Source organism: Somniosus microcephalus, chromosome 29, assembly GCF_052327205.1.
Source record: "Somniosus microcephalus isolate GS21.2 chromosome 29, FLI_Smic_1.0, whole genome shotgun sequence".
NCBI lineage: Eukaryota > Metazoa > Chordata > Chondrichthyes > Squaliformes > Somniosidae > Somniosus > Somniosus microcephalus.
The window spans coordinates 9,341,540-9,360,454 of NC_141015.1; the positions used below are offsets into that span (position 1 = coordinate 9,341,540).

The following is an 18,915-nucleotide window of genomic DNA, read 5'->3' on the forward strand; positions in this document are numbered from 1 at the left end:
AACTACGCCCCTGGGACACGCAAGCACAGCGCGCCGGGAGCTGGGCCAGGCCCCGGAGCGGAATTCCACGGGAGCCCAGAGCTCAACTGCCGGCACGCAAGTTAAGTGCAAGTCGGAGGCTTACACCCGCGGGAAGCCCCCAACCCGAATTTCTGGGCCAATGCGATTACAATCAGACAGAAAAAGGAGGTTTATGATAACTGTCAGGCTGATGATACAGTAGAGAACAAAGCTGAATACGAAAAGTACAGATGAGGAAATAAGAGAGAGTATGAGAATAGATTAAGCGGGTAACATAAAAGGGAACACAAAAGTTTTTTTATAAACACAAATAGTAAAAGGGTAGTCAAAGGAAGGATGGGGCCGATTATGGATCAAAAATAAAATAATCTTGTAGAGGCAGAGGGTATGGCTGAGGTATTAATGAGTACTTTGCATCTGTCTTCACTAAAGATGAGGATGCTGCCAATGAGCAGTAAAAGGAGGAGGTAGTAGAGAAATTGGATGGGGTAAAAATAGATAAAGAGGAGGTACTTAAAAGGTTGGCAGCACTTAAAGTGGAAAAGCCACCCAGTGCAGATGGGGTGCACCCCAGGTTACTGAGGGAAGTAAGGGTGGAAATTGCGGAGGCTCTGGCCACAATCTTCCATCCTCAACCATCATATGGGAATGGAGCCAGAGGACTGGAAAATTGCAAATTTTACACCCCTGGTCAATAAAGGGGGAAGAGGGATAAACCAGGTAACTATTGGCCAGTCAGCCTAATGTTGGTGGTGGGGGAACTTTTAAAGACATTAATTGGCACTTGGAAAAATATGGGTTAATAAATGACAGCCTAATTGTGTTTGACTAACTTGATTGAGTTTTTCGATGAAGCAACGGACAGGATTGATGAAGGTGTTTGATCAAGTGTCACATAATAGACTTGTTAGCAAAATTGAAGCCCATGGGATTAAAGGGGTAGTGGAATGTGGATACGAAATTGGCTAAGACACAGAAAGCAGAGAGTGGTGGTGAACGGTTGTTTTCAGACTGGAGGGAAGTACACAGTGGTGTCCCCCCAGGGGTCAGTATTGGGACCACTGCTCTTTCTGATATATATTAATGACATGGATTTGGGTATAGGAGGCATAATTTCAAAGTTTGCAGATGAGACAAAACTCAAAAATGTAGTAAACAGTGAGGAGGATAGTAACAGACTTCAGGAGGGCACAAGACAGCCTGGTGAAATGGGCAGACACATGGCAGATGCAATTTAACGCAGAGAAATGTGAAGTGACTCATTTTGGTAGGAAGAATGTAGGGGGTGCAGGAACAGAGAGGCCTGGGGTGTATGTACACAAGTGTTTGAAGGTGGCAGGACAAGTTGAGAAGGTTGTAAAAAAGCACACGGGATCCTTGGTTTTATAAACAGAGGCACAGAGTACACAAGCAAGGAAGTTATGCTAAACCTTTATAAATCACTGGTTCGGCCCCATCTGGAGTATTGTGGCCAATTCTGGGCACCACACTTTAGGAAGGATGTCAAGGCCTTAAAGAGGGTGCAGGGGAGATTTACTAGAATCACACCAGGGATGGGAGACTGGAGAAGCTGGGGTTGTTCTCCTTAGAGCAGAGAAGGTTAATGGGGAGATTTAATAGAGGTGTTCAAAATCATTAAGGGTGTTGCTACAGTAGATAGGGAGAAACTGTTTCCAATGGCAGAAGGGTCAGTAACCAGAGAACACAGATTTAAGGTAATTAGCAAAAGAACCAGAGGAGAGATGAGGAGAATCTTTTTTACGCAGTGAGTTGTTGTGATCTGGAATGCACTGCCTGAAAGGGCGGTGGAAGCAGATTAAATAATGGCCCAGAAATTCGGGTCGGGGGCTTCCCGCGGGTGCAAGCCCCCGACCTGCACTTACCTTGCGCGCCGGCCGTTGAGCTGTGGGCCCGCGTGGGATTCTGATCCTGGGCCTGCTCCAACTGCCAGCGCGCAGTGCTTGCGTATCCCAGGGGCGCAGTTAGTTCGATCCGTCCCCTGGGATCACGTGGGCCATGGAGAGCCAATGGTAGCAGGGAATGCTTCATTCATAAGTTTGACAGGAAGAGCTGTCAAACCTATAAATACTATAAGCCCCAAAACATCACTAAAACTTCAAATAAATGTTAAAAAAAAAAAATCACATTTTAAAAATAACTATAAATTACATGAAATAACTATTTTAAACAATAATTTAAATTTTTGAAAAAATTAATTACATTTTCTAACAGGGCTAAAAATAAAGTTACCTTTCTTTAAAGTATTTAAAAATAATAAAACTGTGGAAAAAATGTTTTAATTTTAATTAATTCACCACTTACCTTGTTAAAAGCAGGCCTTGCGACTGCTGGAGACTTACCTTCCCGGAGAAACCTGCAAAAAAAAACCTAAGTTCGATGCGCACGCGCTGCCTCTCCGGCGCACGCGTTCGACTTCTGATCCCCTTCTTTCAGGGGAATGGAAGTGCCGGTTTCCCGCGCATGCGCAGTGCATGCATGAAACTGCCACTTTCGTTGGGCCTACGCGCGAGTACCCCGTGCGTACTCACGCATTGGGACCCGAATTTCTGGGCCAATAACTTTCAAAAGGGAAATGGATAAATACTTGAAGGGGAAAAATTTGCAGGGCTCTGGGGAAAGAGCGGGGGGCTTGGGACTAACTGGGCAGATCTTTCAAAGAGCCGGCAGAGGAACGATGGGACGAATGGCCGCCTCCTGTGCTGAATCATTCTATGATGACAAGTTTCCAGATTTCCATTGCTCATTTCCCCTCCTTTTTCCACCCAAAAAATTATTTAACTTCATCAAGCGATTTTAAATTATAGTGAAAGCGTATAAACAGTCCTATTGAATAAAATTCCAAATGCAGGATAGTTTTCAGAATCACACCTGGGCGGTCAGCTCACTGTTGGTCAGTGGAAACCAGAACAGATGTTGGCGGCCAGCTGTGGCCCTGTGCACTAACTGACTCCACAGGACCTCACAGCTGCACTGATCTCAAGCACAGTCAGCAAGAATAGCTACAATCGGCAATGGCATTCAGGGTGACATTTCTTGAGATGCTGTGCCACCAGTACGTCCCGCTCTGCCTGGCATTTCTCATCCATTTACATTAATGTGCCAGGACTGCCAAAGCGGAAAGTCCTTCCTTCAATTCTGCAGCCCCCACCATTTCCAACACATCCAGTGCCGTGCTACAACTGGCCTTAATTCCCTTGGGGTAGGGGGCTACAATCGATCAGAGGTCCCACATCTGATCTGTGCTGGGGTATGTATGGACGGTGGGTGAGAACGGTCAGGAACAGGCTCAGCACAATTCAACACTCATTGTTCCTATTTTGTTAGGTAAGGGTATCAAGGGATATGCAGCAAAGGTGGGTAAACGGTGTTAAGATGCAGGTTAACCATGATCTAACTGAATGGCGGAACAGGCTCAAGTGTCTATTGTCCAATATCCATTTGGACAAGGTGCGGGACGTAAGAGCATAAGAAACAGGAGCAGCAGTCGGCCATACAGCCCATCAAAACTGCTCCGCCATTCAATACGATCATGGCTGACCTTCTACCTCATCATCACCTTCCTGCACTATCTCCAAATCCCTTGATTCCCTTAGTGCCAAAAAATCTATCGATCTCGGTCTTGAATGTACTCAACGACTGAGCCTCCACAGCCCTCAGCAGTAGTGAATTCCAAAGATTCACAACCCTCTGAGTGAAGAACTTTCTCCTCATCTCAGTCCAAAATGGCCGACCCCTTATCCTGAGAGATGACCCCTAGTTCTACAAGGCAGTCAGTGCCCCTGTAACTGTGTCCGCCGGGACTGCCCACAATTGGAACGGTGCCCCAGTGTTAGTCAGCACCCTCAGAATCATAATCATGGGTGATTCAGTGCCCACAGAGCTGCATGCTGGGAACTGTACCCCACTGAGAGACAGTGTCTGGGAACTGTACCCCACTGAGAGACAGTGTCTGGGAACTGTACCCCACTGAGAGACAGTGTCTGGGAACTGTACCCCACTGAGAGTCAGTGTCTGGGAACTGTACCCCACTGAGAGACAGTGTCTGGGAACTGTACCCCAGTGAGAGTCAGTGTCTGGGAACTGTACCCCACTGAGAGACAGTGTCTGGGAACTGTACCCCAGTGAGAGTCAGTGTCTGGGAACTGTACCCCAGTGAGAGTCAGTGTCTGGGAACTGTACCCCAGTGAGAGTCAGTGTCTGTGGAACTGTACACCAGTGAGAGTCAGTGTCTGTGGTACTGTACCCCAGTGAGAGTCAGTGTCTGTGGAACTGTACACCAGTGAGAGTCAGTGTCTGTGGTACTGTACCCCAGTGAGAGTCAGTGTCTGGGAACTGTACCCCAGTGAGAGTCAGTGTCTGTGGAACTGTACCCCAGTGAGAGTCAGTGTCTGTGGAACTGTACCCCAGTGAGAGTCAGTGTCTATGGAACTGTACCCTAGTGAGAGTCAGTGTCAGTGGAACTGTAACCCAGTGAGAGCCAGTGTCTGTGGGACTGTACCCCAGTGAGAGTCAGTGTCTGTGGGACTGTACCCCAGTGAGAGTGTGTCTGTGGAACTGTACCCCAGTGAAAGTCAGTGCCTGTGGAACTCTACCCCAGTAAGAGTCAGTGCCTGTGGAACTGTACCCCAGTCAGAGTCAGTGTCTGTGGAACTGTACCCCAGTGAGAGTCAGTGTCTGTGGAACTGTACCCCAGTGAGAGCCAGTGTCTGTGGAACTGTGTGAGTCAGTGCCTGTGGAACTGTACCCCAGTGAGAGTCAGTGTCTGTGGAACTGTACCCCAGAGAGAGTCAGTGCTTGTGGAACTGTACCCCAGTGAGAGTCAGTGCATGTGGAACTGTACCCCAGCGAGAGTCAGTGCCTATGGAACTGTACCCCAGTGAGAGTCAGTGTCTGTGGAACAGTACCCCAGTGAAAGTCAGTGTCTGTGGAACTGTACCCCAGTGAGAGTCAGTGTCTGTGGAACTGTACCCCAGTGAGTCAGTGTCTGTGGAACTGTACCCCAGTGAGAGCCAGTGTCTGTGGAACTGTACCCCAGTGAGTCAGTGTCTGTGGAACTGTACCCCAGTGAGAGTCAGTGTCTGTGGAACTGTACCCCAGTGGGAGCCAGTGTCTGTGGAACTGTACCCCAGTGAGAGCCAGTGTCTGTGGGGCTGTACCCCAGTGAGATTCAGTGTCTGTGGAACTGTATCCCAGTGAGAGTCAGTGCTTGTGGAACTGTATCCCAGTGAGAGTCAGTGCATGTGGAACTCTACCCCAGTGAGAGTCAGTGTCTGTGGAACTGTACCCCAGCGAGAGTCAGTGCTTGTGGAACTGTACCCCAGTGAGAGCCAGTGTCTGTGGGACTGTACCCCAGTGAGAGTCAGTGCTTGTGGAACTCTACCCCAGTGAGAGTCAGTGTCTATGGAACTGTACCCCAGCGAGAGTCAGTGCCTATGGAACTGTACCCCAGTGAGAGTCAGTGTCTGTGGAACTGTACCCCAGTGAGAGTCAGTGTCTGTGGAACTGTACCCCAGTGAGAGCCAGTGTCTGTGGAACTGTACCCCAGTGAGAGTCAGTGCCTGTGGAACTGTACCCCAGTGAGAGTCAGTGCCTGTGGAACTGTACCCCAGTGAGAGTCAGTGCATGTGGAACTCTACCCCAGTGAGAGTCAGTGCCTGTGGAACTGTACCCCAGTGAGAGCCAGTGTCTATGGAACTGTACCCCAGTGAGAGTCAGTGCCTGTGGAACTGTACCCCAGTGAGAGTCAGTGCCTGTGGAACTGTACCCCAGTGAAAGTCAGTGCCTGTGGAACAGAAGCACAAGAGAAGAGTGCAAACTTGAAAATTAAGAAAGGAATGGTCGTTGATGGACTTTATTTTCATTTAACAGAGTGAAGTGTGTTAATTCTCACCTGATTGTGATGAACTGCTGTGCGCACGTAGTGATCAACTTCATTTCTTCGCTTACTCTGATCAAGAAATAAAAATATGTAAAAATGGCACTGTGCAGGTGACACACCATATTCAACTATTATAGGATGTTGTGTCAGACATTGACCTTTCACCCTGGGCCGGGTGATGTCGTGGGTCAGAGACAGACCTTTCACCCTGCGGCCAGGTGGTTTCGTGGGTCAGTAACTGCCCCTGCGGCCAGGTGGTGTAGTGGGTCAGTAACTGACCTTTCACCCTGCGGCCAGGTGGTGTAGTGGGTCAGTAACTGACCTTTCACCCTGCGGCCAGGTGGTGTAGTGGGTCAGAGACGGCCTTTCACCCTGTGGCCAGGTGGTGTAGTGGGTCAGAGACGGCCTTTCACCCTGCGGCCAGGTGGTGTAGTGGGTCAGAGACTGACTGTTCACCAAAGGAGAGTTTCATGTCGCGCCCCAGAGTACTGAGCTGAAAGTCTCTTCGCTCCATGGTCCAGACAAGGACTGGAGGCAGTCTGACCAACTACACCACCTGGCTTTACAGCCAATAAAGAACTTTTTTGAAGTGTAGTCGTTGTTGTAATGTGGGAAATGCGGCAGCCAATTTGTGCACAGCAAGCTCCCACAAACAGCAATGTGATAATGACCAGATAGTCTGTTTTTGTGGTGTGAGTTGAGGGATAAATATTGGCCAGGACACCGGGGAGCACTTCCCTGTTCTTCAAAATAGTGTCATGGGATCTTTTACATCCACCTGAGAGCAGACGGAGCCTCGGTTTAACGTCTTATCCAAAAGACGGCACCTCAGACAGTGCAGCACTCCCTCAGCACTGCACTGGAGTGTCAGCGTAGATTCTGATTATGGGCGTGTGATGATCCCTGCATCTGAAAGGTGAAGCCTGAGGCACACCCAATACTGGGTCCCAGGCCTCATTACCATCGAACTGGCGAGGTGCATCGGAGATTGGAGATTGAGGCCTGTGAGGGGGCAGAGCGGGAGGAGGGGGTGCAGAGCGGGAGGAGGGGGGGCGGAGCGAGGGTGGGAGGAGGGGGGTGGCGCCGGGCGGGGGGGGGGCCGGGCGGGGGGGAGGAGGATGGGGGCAGAGCAGGAGGAGGGGGAGGCAGAGCGAGGGCGGGAGGAGGGGGAGGCAGAGCGAGGGCGGGAGGAGGGGGGGCCAGGCGGGGGGGGAGGAGGAGGGGGGCAGAGCGGGAGGCAGAGCGAGGGCGGGAGGAGGGGTGCCGGGCGGGGGGACGGGGGTGCCGGGTGGGTGGAGGGGGTGTGGTGGAGGGGGGTCCGGGCGGGGGGGGGGCCGAGCGGGAAGGGAAGGACGCGGTGGCCGGGGGTGAGGTCGTGCAGTCGTTGACCTACCGTTGCATGCGGATCCTTGATTTGCTTCTCACGGGTATCTTGCGAGTTTCCCTGTAACGAGAGGTCAAATCAATGACTGACTTTACAAGAAAAACACCGTGACTTTACCGAAACAGTAAAATACACAAAACAGGGCTGCCCGGCCCAGTGTGTGGGGGAGTTACACTGCCCGGCCCAGGGGAGTTACACTGCCCGGCCCAGGGGAGTTACACTGCCCGACCCAGGGGAGTTACACTGCCCGGCCCAGGGGAGTTACACTGCCCGGCCCAGGGGAGTTACACTGCCCAGTGTGGAAACTTGATTGGGGGAACTCAAACAATGAGTCACAGGAGTGATGGGCACAGATCCGATAGGGAGCAATCAGTTCAAGGACATTGGAGAGGAAAGGAAGTTTGAATATTGGGAATAAAAACAGAAAATGCTGGAAACACTCAGCAGGCCAGGCAGCATCTGTGGAGAGAGAAACAGAGTTAACGTTTCAGGTCAATGACCCTTCATCAGAACTGGAAAAAGTTGGAGATGTAACAGGTTTTAAGCAGATGCAGAGGCAGGGAAAGAGGGGAAGGGAGGAAAGAGCAAAAGGGAAGGTCTGTGATAGGATGGAAGGCAGGAGAGAGTAAATAACAAAAGGTACGATTGTACAAAGCAAAAGGAGATGGTAATAGGACAAGTAAAGAAATAAGAGGAGTCAAGAAGAGGTGTAAATGGGAATGGCAGAATCATCAACAGTTGCTATAGTAATCTGGGATGTTATGATTAAGGTTATCCACCAGGTGGTGCTATAGCCAATGCTGCTACTAAGGTCAGAGGTTTGCTTCCTGTTAAGGTCAGAGGTTTGCTTCCTGTATAGGTCAGCACAAGGTGGAATGCCAGGATGCTGATGCAGGCTGTCTGTAAACGTGTTTCCCAGTTGTTAATAAAGTACTCGTGTTAATTCTACGATATTGCCTCTTTGAGTCCTTGTTCCACTTAATGGATTTATCACAGTTGCCATCTGAAACAATAGGAGCAGTGGTTATGGTCTGAAATTGTTGAACTCGATGTTAAGTCCAGAAGGCTGTAAAGTGCCTAATTGAAAGATGAGGTGCTGTTCCTCGAGCTTACGTTGAGCTTCGTTGGAACAGTGCAAGAGGCCGAGGACAGAGCGGTCAGAGTGGGGCAGAGAATTTAAGTTACAGGCGACTAGAAGCTTGGGGTCACGCTTGTGGACTGAACGGAGATGTTCCGCAAAGCGGTCGCCCAATCTGCATTTGGTCTCCCCAATGTAGAGGAGACCGGATCGTGAGCAGCGAATACAGTATATTAAATTGCAAGAAGTACAAGTAAATCGCTGTTTCACCTGGAAGGAGTGTTTGGGGCCCTGGACAGTGGGAAGGGAGGAGGTGAAAGGGCATGTGTTGCATCTCCTGCGCTTGCACGGGAAGGTGCCGTGGGAAGGGGAGTAGGTGTTGGGGGTGATAGAGGAGTGGAGCAGGGTGTCGCGGAGTGGTGTGGATTGTGTAATGGTGTTGGTGTTGTTGTTGGGGGTGATAGAGGAGTGGAGCAGGGTGTCGCGGAGTGGTGTGGGTTGTGTAATGGTGTTGGTGTTGGCGGTGTGGTTCTTGTTCCTGTTATTAGTGGTGTAGAGATGATGAAAGTACCATACGTGCTGGGAGCACACAGCTCCAGGAACAGCACAGATCAGATTACAGGGCAGTTTATTTACATGAAGCAGAGTGGGAAGTAAAAATACACCAAAAAGGAGAAGAATTGAACAACAATCAGCCTCTAGCTGATGAATAAATAGATAGCACGCAGCTTACTGAATGCAAATCTGAGAGGCACAGAGTTCCAGGTGGAGACAGAATTCTCAGATTGTTTTCCTCGCACTCTTTATTCCGAATCATTCTGGGTTTAGATGGGGCAGAGGTCAGGGTTTTATGGGCTAGAGAAAGGAGAAAGTCAGTCAGGGTTCCTGATTCTGATTACTGTCCAATGGCACCAGTGTCTGGACTTCAGCTGGGAACAGGACTGGGCACAGTCTACAGGCAAAAATACTACAGGTGACAAACAGGTTACACAGCCTGGGCTGTGAACTCAGGCTCTGTATTTACAAACCACAGAGATTAAAATGAGGGTGGTTTATGTTGTTCAGACTTGTGAGAATCAGGGAGCTGTGATGATTAACTCCTTCTAAAAGTAGTTGGGTAAATAATTGGTTGGGATGCGATTGGAAATTACAGGGAGAGGTAGAATTTAGGCGACCAAATACCCCCTAGACGCAATGGGTCGTACCTGAAGAGGGTGTTGCTGGGGTGAGGGGAGGTTGTCTGTGGAGAGGAGAATGTAGGGTTGAATAGCAGAGATGGATAAATATTCTGGAGTTTTGCTTGATTTTAATGAGTACTTTGTATCGGTGTTTACCAAGGAAGAGGACTTTGCCAAAGCTACAGTAAACGAGGAGGTTGCTGGGATACTGGATGAGATAAAAATAAAGAGGTACTAGAAAGGCTGGCGTTAATTAAAGTGGATAAGTCACCCGGTCTGGATGGGATGCATCCTAGGTTGCTGAGGGAAATAAGGGTAGAAATTGTGGAGGTGCTGGTCACAATCTTTCAATCCTCCTTAGATACAGAGGTGGTGCCAGAGGACTGGAGGATTGCAAATGTTACGCCCTTGTTCAAAAAGGGGAGAAGGATAAACCTGGTAATTACAAGCCAGTCAGTTTAACGTTGGTGGTGGGGAAACTTAGAGACAATAATCCGGGAGAAAATTAAGTCAGTTGGACAAGCATGGATTAATAAAGGAGAGCCAGCACGGATTTGTTACGGGCAAATTGTGTTTGACTAACTTGATTGAGATTTTTGATGAGGTTACAGAGAGGGTGGATGAGGGCAGTGCAGTTGATGTTGTGTATATGGACTTTCAAAAGGCATTTGATAAAAGTACCATATATTAGGCTTGTTAGCATAGTTGAAGCCCATGGGATAAAAGGGGCTGTAGCAGCATGGATACAAAATTGGCCAGGGGATAGAAAAGAGAGTGGTGGTGAATGGCTGTTTGTCGGACTGGAGGGAGATATACAGTGGTGTTCCCCAGGGTTCAGTATTCGAACCACTGCTGTTTTTGATAAACATTAATGACTTGGACTTGGGAGATACAGGGCACAATTTCAAAATTTGCAGATGACATGGAACTAGGAACTGTAGTTAACAGTGAGGAAGATAGTAATAGACTTCAGGAGGACATAGACAGGCTGGTGGAATGGGCGGACACATGGCAGATGAAATTCAATCCGAGAAGTGTGAGGTGATACATTTTGATGGGAAGAATGAGGAGAGACAATTCCTCACAGCGCCAGGGACCCGGGTTCAAATCCAGCCTCGGGTGACTGTCTGTGTGGAGTTTGCACATTCTCCCCGTGTTTGCATGGGTTTTCTCCGGGTGCTCCGGTTTCCTCCCACAGTCCAAAGATGTGCGGGTTAGGTTGATTGGCTATGATAAATTGACCCTTAGTGTTAGGGGGTTAAATACGTGGGGTTACAGGGATCGGGTGGGATATGTGTTGGTGTAGGGGTTACGGGGATCGGGTGGGATATGTGTCGGTGCAGGCTCGATGGGCCGAAATGGCCTCTATCTGCACTGTGGGGTTTCTGTGATTCTGTGAATACAAGCTGAACGGTACAATTTTAAAGAGGGAGCAAGAACAGAGAGACCTGGAGTGCTTGTGCACAAATCTTTGAAGTTTGTAGGACAGATTAACAAAGCAGTTAATAAAGCATATGGGACCCTGGGCTGTATAAATAGAGACAGAGTACAAAAGTTGTGCTAAACCTATATTAAACACTAGTTCGGCCCTAGCTGGAGTATTGTGTCCAGTTCTAGGCACTGCACTTTAGGAAGGACATGAAGTCTTTGGAGAGGGTACAGAGGAGATTTACTAGAATGGTTCCAGGGATGAGGGATTACAGTTACATGGATAGACTGGAGAGGCTGGGGTTGTTCCCCTTGAAGCAGAGAAGGCGAAGAGGAGATTTGATAGAGGTGTTTAAATCATGAAGGGTTTAGATAGAGTAAATAAAGAGAAACTGTTTCCAATGGCTGAAGGGTCGATAACCAGGACACAGATTTAAGGTGATTGGCAAAAGAACCAGAGGCGATAGGAGGAAGAACATTTTTACGTAACGAGTGGTTAGGATTTGGACTGCGCTGCCTGATAGGGCGGTGGATACAGATTCAATAGTAGCCTTCAAAAGGGAATTGGATAAATACTTGGAGAAAAGAATTGCAGGGATATGGGGAAAGAGCGGGGGAGTGGGACTAACTGGATTATTCTTCGAAAGATCGGGCGCAGACTCGATGGGCCGAATGGCCTCCTTCTGTGCTGTGCTATTCTATCATTCTATGATTCTCCTTGGGGAGCAGTGAGATTGTATATAGAATGTTCTCTCGGGAGATTAAATGGGTGGGGTAAAGACCACACCAGAGTAGATCATAATCAGCCCATGAAAAGCCTCCTCTTCTTGTGTGGACTCATGTTTTTAAGGCCCGGATGGAGAACAGCCTTAATTTCTAGTTACCCTTGCAGCTTGCTAGTTTTGTATTTGTAACCTTTAGTTCTATGCTCAGGGCCCAAAGTTCTTGCGCCTACACTAGCTGTTCCTCTCAGCATTGTAATCTGGGTTTCTTTCATGTCTGTTCTCTCCAATAGAAACACGTTCAGTTCCACGAGCCTTCTCCATATAATACAACTCTAAATTCTGGAATCATCCTTGTTAATTTTCTGCTGAGGGAGTTTAGGAGCTAGGGTGCAAATTAAAAAGCATAACCTCAAAGGTAATAATCTCTGGATTGTTACCTGAGCCACGTGCCAATTGGCATAGGGACAAGCAGATTCAGGGTTTAAATGTGTGGCTCAAAGAGTGGTGTGGGAGGAAGGGGTTTCGATTCATGGGAACTGGCACCAGTACTGGGGAAAGAGGGAGCTGTTCCGTTGGGATGGACTCCACTTAAACCGGGCTGGGACCAGTGTCCTGGCGAATCGAGTAACTAGGGCAGTAGATAGGACTTTAAACTAATAAGGCGGTGGGTTTGGGGGGGAGGGGGGCTGGTGAGGGAGGGTTCAAGTAAGGGTCAATCTAAAATTCTGAAGAGAAAGGGCAAGGCTGTAGAGCAGAGTATCGATTTGGGTAAAATCAAGCAGATTGTGTCAGGAAGGGTCAGAGAATTTAACAACGGTAATAGGGCATTAGTGACTAAGGCCACATCAGGGGAAAAATAGTAAAAAGTTAAAATTAAAGGCACTGTATCTGAATGCATGAAGCATTCGTAATGAATAGGTGAATTAATGGCACAAATAGAGATAAATGAGTTTGATCTAGTAGCCATTATTGAGACATGGTAGCAGGGTGACCAAAGTTGAGAATTAAATATTGCAGGGTACTCGACTTTTAGAAAAGATAGGCATAATGGAAAATGAGGCGGGGTAGTCCTGATAATAAAGGATGAAATAAAGGCAGGAGAGAGAAAGGGTCTTAGCCCAGAAAATCAAGATGTAGCATCAGTTTGGGTGGAGCTAAGAAACAACAAAGGGCAGAAAGCACTAGTGGAAGTAGCTTATAGGCCCCCTAACAGTAATCATAGTGTTGGACGGAGTATAAATAAGGAAATTAGAGGAGCATGTAACAAGGGTAATGCAATAATCATGGAGGACTTTAATCTTCATATAGACTGGGCAAACCAAATTGGCAAAAGTAGTTTGGAGGATGAGTTCATGGAATGTATTTGAGACAGTTTTCTAGAACGATATATCGAGGAACCAACTAGGGAACAGACTATTTTAGATCTAGTATTGTGTAATGAGACAGGGTTAATCAGTAATCCTATAGTAAAGGATCCTCTGGGGAAGAGTGATCATAATATGAGAGAATTTCATATTAATTTGAGACTGATGTGGTTAAAGTCCAAAACTAGAGTCTTAAATTTAAACAAAGCCAATTACAGAGGTACGAGGGGCAAGTTGGCTACGGTAGATTGGGAAATTAGATTAGAAGATATGACAGTAGATAAGCAATGGCAAATATTTAAAGAAATAATTCATAATTCTCAACAAATATACATTCCCTTGGGGAATAAAAACTCCACTAAAAAAGTGGTACAACCGTGGCTAACTAGAGAAATTAAGGATAGTGTTAGATTAAAAGAAGAGGCTTACAATGTTGCCAAAAGGGGGAGTACGCCTGATGATTGGGAGGGTTTTAAAAATCAGCAAAGGATGACCAAGAAATTGATAAGGAGGGAAAATAGAATGAGAGTAAACCGGCAAGAAATATAGGAACATAGAGTGAGAGCTTTTACAAGTATGTCAAAAGGAAGAGATTAGCGAAAGTAAACGTGGGTCCCTTAGAGGCAGAGACAGGAGAAATTATACTGGGGAATAAGGAAGTGGCAGAGATGTTAAACAAATACTGATAATCTACATCCTAGGGTACTTAAGGAAGTGGCCCTAGAAATAGTAGATACATTGCTGGTCATCTTCCAACATTCGATGGAATCTGGAACAGTACCCATGGATTGGAGGATTGCTAATGTTACCCCACTATTCAAAAAAGGTGGTAGAGAGAAAACGGGGATTACAGACCGGTAAGCCTGACATCGGTAGTGGGGAAAATGCTAGAGTCCATTATAAAAGATGTACTAGCAGAGCACTTGGAAAACAGTGACAGGATCGGACAAAGTCAACATGGATTTACAAAAGGTAAATCGTGCTTGACTAATCTACTGGAATTTTTTGAGGATGTAACTGGTAAAATAGATAAGGGAGAACCAGTGGATGTGGCGTATTTGGACTTTCAGAAGGCTTTTGATAAGGTCCCGCATAAGAGATTAACGTGTAAAGTTAAGGCACATGGGATTGGGGGCAAGGTATTGACTTGGATAGAGAACTGGTTGGCAGACAGAAAGCAAAGAGTTGGAATAAACGGGTCTTTTTCCGAGTGGCAGGCAGTGACTAGCGGGGTACCGCAGGGATCGGTCCTTGGACCCCCAGCTATTCACAGACAAGGGAACTAGATGTAATATCTCCAAATTTGCAGACGCCACAAAGCTGGGTGGGCGTGTGTGCTGTGAGGAGGATGCCGAGAAACTCCAGGATGATTTGGATATGTTGGGTGATTGGGCAAAAGCATGGCAGATACAATATAACATGGCTAAATGTGAGGTTGTTCACTTGTGGCAAAAACAGGAAGGCAGATTATTATCTGAATGGCAATAGATTGGGAGAAGGGGAAGTGCAACGAGACCTGGGTGTCCTTGTGCACCAGTCGCTGAAGGTAAGCATGCAGGTGCAGCAGGCAGTTAAGAAGGCAAATGGTATGTTGGCCTTCGTAGCGAGAGGGTTTGAGTACAGGAACAAGGATGTCCTGCTGCAGTTGTACAGGGCCTTGGTGAGACCACATCTTGAGTATTGTGTGCAGTTTTGGTCGCCTTATCTGAGGAAGGATGTTCTTGCCATGGAAGGAATTCAGCGAAGATTCACCAGGCTGATACCTGGGATGGCAGGAATGACGTATGAGGAGAGATTGGGTCGATTAGGCTTATATTCACTGGAGTTTAGAAGAATGAGAGGGGATCTTATTGAAACTTATAAAATTCTGACAGGACTCGACAGACTAGATGCAGGAAGGATGTTCCCAATGGTCGGGGAGTCCAGAACCAGGGGTCACAGTCTAAGGATAAGGGGTAGGCCATTTAGGACAGAAATGAGGAGGAATTTCTTCACCCAGAGAGTGGTGAACCTGTGGAATTCTCTACCACAGAAGGCAATAGAGGCCAATTCATTAAATATATTCAAAAAGGAGTTGGATATATTTCTTAAGGCTAAAGGGATCAAGGGATATGGGGAGAAAGCAGGGACCGGGTACTGAAACTGGATGATCAGCCATGATCTCATTGAATGGCGGAGCAGGCTCGAGGGGCCGAATGGCCTACTCCTGCTCCTATCTTCAATGTTTCTATGTATCTGTCTTCACAGTAGTGGACATAAAGAATTGTAGGGAACCAAGGGTCTAATGAGAGTGAGGAACTTTAAGTAATTAACATTAATAAAGAAAAAGTACTGGAGAAATTAATGGAACTAAAAGCCGACAAATCCACCTGGACCTGATGGCCTACATCCTAGAGTTTTAAAAGAGGTGGCGGCAGAGATAGTGGATGCATTGGTTTTGATCTTCCACAATTCCCTCGATTCTAGAACATCCCCAGTGTATTGGAAGGTAGCAAATATAATCCTGCTGATCAAGTAAGGTGGGAGAGAGAAAACGGAAATATTGACCAGTTAGCCTGACATCAGTCATTGGGAAAATGCTAAAATCTATTATTAAGGATGTGTAACAGGGCACTTGGAAAATTATAACATGATTAGGTAGAATCGACATGATTTTATGGAAGGGAAATAATGTTCGACAAATCTATTAGAGTTTTTTGAGGTTGTAACTAATGTTCCTTCTAATTTCTTTTGGGCCGTGCGGCTCCTTTAACGGGCTACGCAACCCATTCAACCATCCGCGCATGAGCGTTTTTGCATTTAAAAGCCGGTGAGCCGACTGCGTGGGAGCTCCAGAGCGGTGTGGCCGTGCAGCCTCGCAGCTTAGAGGCAACATTGGTTGTAACTTGCAGGGTAAGGGGGAACCAGTGGATGTAGTATATTTGGATTTTCAGAAGGCATTCAATAAGGTACGACACAAGAGGCTGTTACACAAGATTAGGGCTCATAGGATTGGGGGGTGATATATTAGCATGGATAGAGGATTGGTTAATGGACAGAAAACAGAGTAGGAATAATTGGGCATTTGCGGGATGGCAAGCTGTAACTAGTGGGGTGCCGCAAGGGTCAGTGCTTGGGCCTCAGCTGTTTACAATCTATACCAATGACATAGATGAAGGGTCCGAGTGTAATGTACCCAAGTTTGATGACGATACAAAGCTAGGTGGGAAAGTAAGCTGTGAGGAGGTCGTAAAGAGGCTGAAAAGGAATATATGTGATTGGGCAAGAAGGTGGCAGATGGAATATAATGTCAGAAAGTGAAATTATCCACTTTGGTAGGAAAAATGGAAAAGCAGAATATTTTTTAAAAGGTGAGAGATGAGTAAATGTTGGGATTCTGAGGGATTTAGGTCTCCTTGTACACAAATCACAGAAAGTTAACGAGCAGCATTAAGGAAGGCAAATTGTATGTTAACCTTTATTACAAGGGGGTTAGGAAGGAGTAAGGAAGTTTTGCTGCAATTGTACAGGGCCTTGGTGAGACCACACCGGGAGTATTGTGCACTGTTTTGGTCTCCTTATCTAAGGAAGGATACACTTGCCTTGGAGGCGGTGCAGCGAAGGGTCACTAGATTGATTTCTGGGATGGGGGGATTGTCCTACGAGGAGAGATTGAGTAGCATGGGCCGATAATCTCTGGAGTTTAGAAGTATGAGAGGTGATCGCATTGAAAGATATAGAAATCTTACAGGGCTTGACAGGGTAGCTGCCGAGAGGCTGTTTCCATGGCAGGAGTGTGTAGAACTTGGGGTCACAGTCTCAGGATAAGGGGTCAGCCATTTCGGACTGAGATGAGGAGAAATTTCTTCACTCAGAGGGTGGTGAATCTTTGGAATTCTCTACCCCAGAGGGCTGTGGAGGCTCAGTCGTTGAGTATATTCAAGATAGAGATCGATAGATTTTTGGACTCATGGGGAATCAAGGAATATGGGGATAGGACGGGAAAATGGAGTTGAGGTCGAAGATCAGCCATGATCTTATTGAGGCTCAAGGGGCCTAGGACTGTGGCAGGTGAGTAGGAAGGTGGCGGAGTGCGGAATGGTTGGGGTGGGGAGTTGGGAGGTGGCAGGGCAGGTTGAGAAAGCAGTTAATAAAGCATACGGGATCCTGGGCTTCATAAATAGAGGTATAGAATACAAAAGCGTGGAAATTATGATAAACCTATATAAAACACTGGTTCAGCCTCAACTGGAGTACTGTGTCCAATTCTGGGCACTGCACTTTAGGAAGGATGTGAAGGCCTTAGAGAGGGTGCAGAAAAGATTTACGAGAATGATTCCAGGGATGAGGGACTTCAGTTACGTGGATAGACTGGAGAAGCTGGGGTTGTTCTCCTTCGAGCAGAGAAGATTGAAAGGAGATTTGACAGAGGTATTCAAAAACATGAGGGGTCTGGACTGAGTAGATAGAGAGAAACTGTTCCCATTGGCGGAAGGGTCGAGAACCAGAGGACACAGATTTAAGGTGATTGGCAGAAGAACCAAAGGCGACATGAGGAGAAACTGTTTTACGCAGCGAGTGGTTAGGATCTGGAATGCACTGCCTGAGAGGGTGGAGGGAGACTCAATCACGGCTTTCCAAAGGGAGTTGGGTAAGTACCTGAAGGAAAAAAATTGCAGGGCTACAGGGAAAGGATGGGAGAGTGGGTCTAGCTGAAGTGCTCTTGGAGATAGTCAGCACGGACTCGACGGGCCGAATGGCCTCCTTCCATGCTGTAACCATTCTATGGTTCTAAAGTGGAAATGGGAGTGATGGGCTCAGGTCTGGAGCGGCAGCCAAAAGGCACATGCGAATGGACACAGTAGACCCATCTGTTACATTAGTAACTGGTAAATGATGCAATTGATTATCAATTGAGAGTTACGCTTGTGAGAATCGAGTTTTGAACTGGCTTCAGGGGGAAGGTGCTGCCTGAACAACCAGCCTATCCTTTTCAGGAAATAGAGAGTCACTTTCCCACCCAGGCCAGTGAGTATAAGTCAGACATATGGTCAGTGCCCTGGTCAGACTACACCCTGAGTATAGGCTTCAGTTTAGGTTATCAAGACATAAGGGGAACAGTCAAGCCCCAGAGGCAGTGCAGTGAAGGGCCACAAAACTCACTTTTGGAGTCAAAGAATCGAGTAATAAGGAATGAATGGGGAATCTGGGGCGCTTCAACCATGAACAGTGGTGATGGAGGGAACTTTGTAGAAGTTTAAAAATGTATTAAACGGGATAGATGGGGTTATTCTGGGGCATTACTTCAAAGTACGTGTTACAAGTTTAGGGTTTTAATGGGAATTAAACGTTGTTGCACAGACAGAACTGGCAGAGACAGTCTTCAGCTGACAAGAGATTGGACAATAGACAGAATGGCTGCTTCTACAGATAGATCTTCCAGCTTTGCCGGGAAACGAGAGATGGTACAGCTTGCGGCAATTAGATGGCCTCCCGGGATAGAATGAGCAAAGGCATGTTTTGACCGTCAATTGGAGAAGTTATGATTTGGATTGATTCTTGAGGTCAATCATCAGGGGATCGCTCAGGGTATGAGCTCCTCCAAGGACACATCTGCGGAAGGAATTGTGGGAGACCTTCGCTCATCAATCTCTCTGTAACTGTCTCCAGTTGAAGGATTTGATTGACAGTTCAGTCAAGGTGAAGTGATAACAAAGTTTGGGGAGTAGTAAAGTTATTCATAAGGGAAATTGGTTAATGGTATGGATCGTGTGGATTCTCAGCAAGCAGGATTGGGGAAAAGGGAGGAGAGAGCGGGTGCTCAGCTCAGGCCTGATCAGCCTTCAAAACCTTCGAGCT

At 47.2% G+C, this 18,915-nt stretch overlaps 1 protein-coding gene across 3 annotated transcripts in view; it reads right to left on the reverse strand.

Moving 5' to 3' along the window:
- Nucleotides 1–18,915, reverse strand: part of LOC147098460 (uncharacterized) — a 182,762-nt gene that overhangs the window by 75,564 nt on the left and 88,283 nt on the right. For all 3 annotated transcript variants that reach the window (XM_085970070.1, XM_085970072.1, XM_085970069.1), the window contains exons 6-7: nucleotides 7,314–7,364; nucleotides 5,933–5,989 (exon numbers count right to left, since the gene is read on the reverse strand). In XM_085970070.1, coding sequence (XP_085826196.1) covers nucleotides 5,933–5,989; nucleotides 7,314–7,364 — 108 coding nt within the window. The remainder of the gene's footprint in view (nucleotides 1–5,932; nucleotides 5,990–7,313; nucleotides 7,365–18,915) is intronic.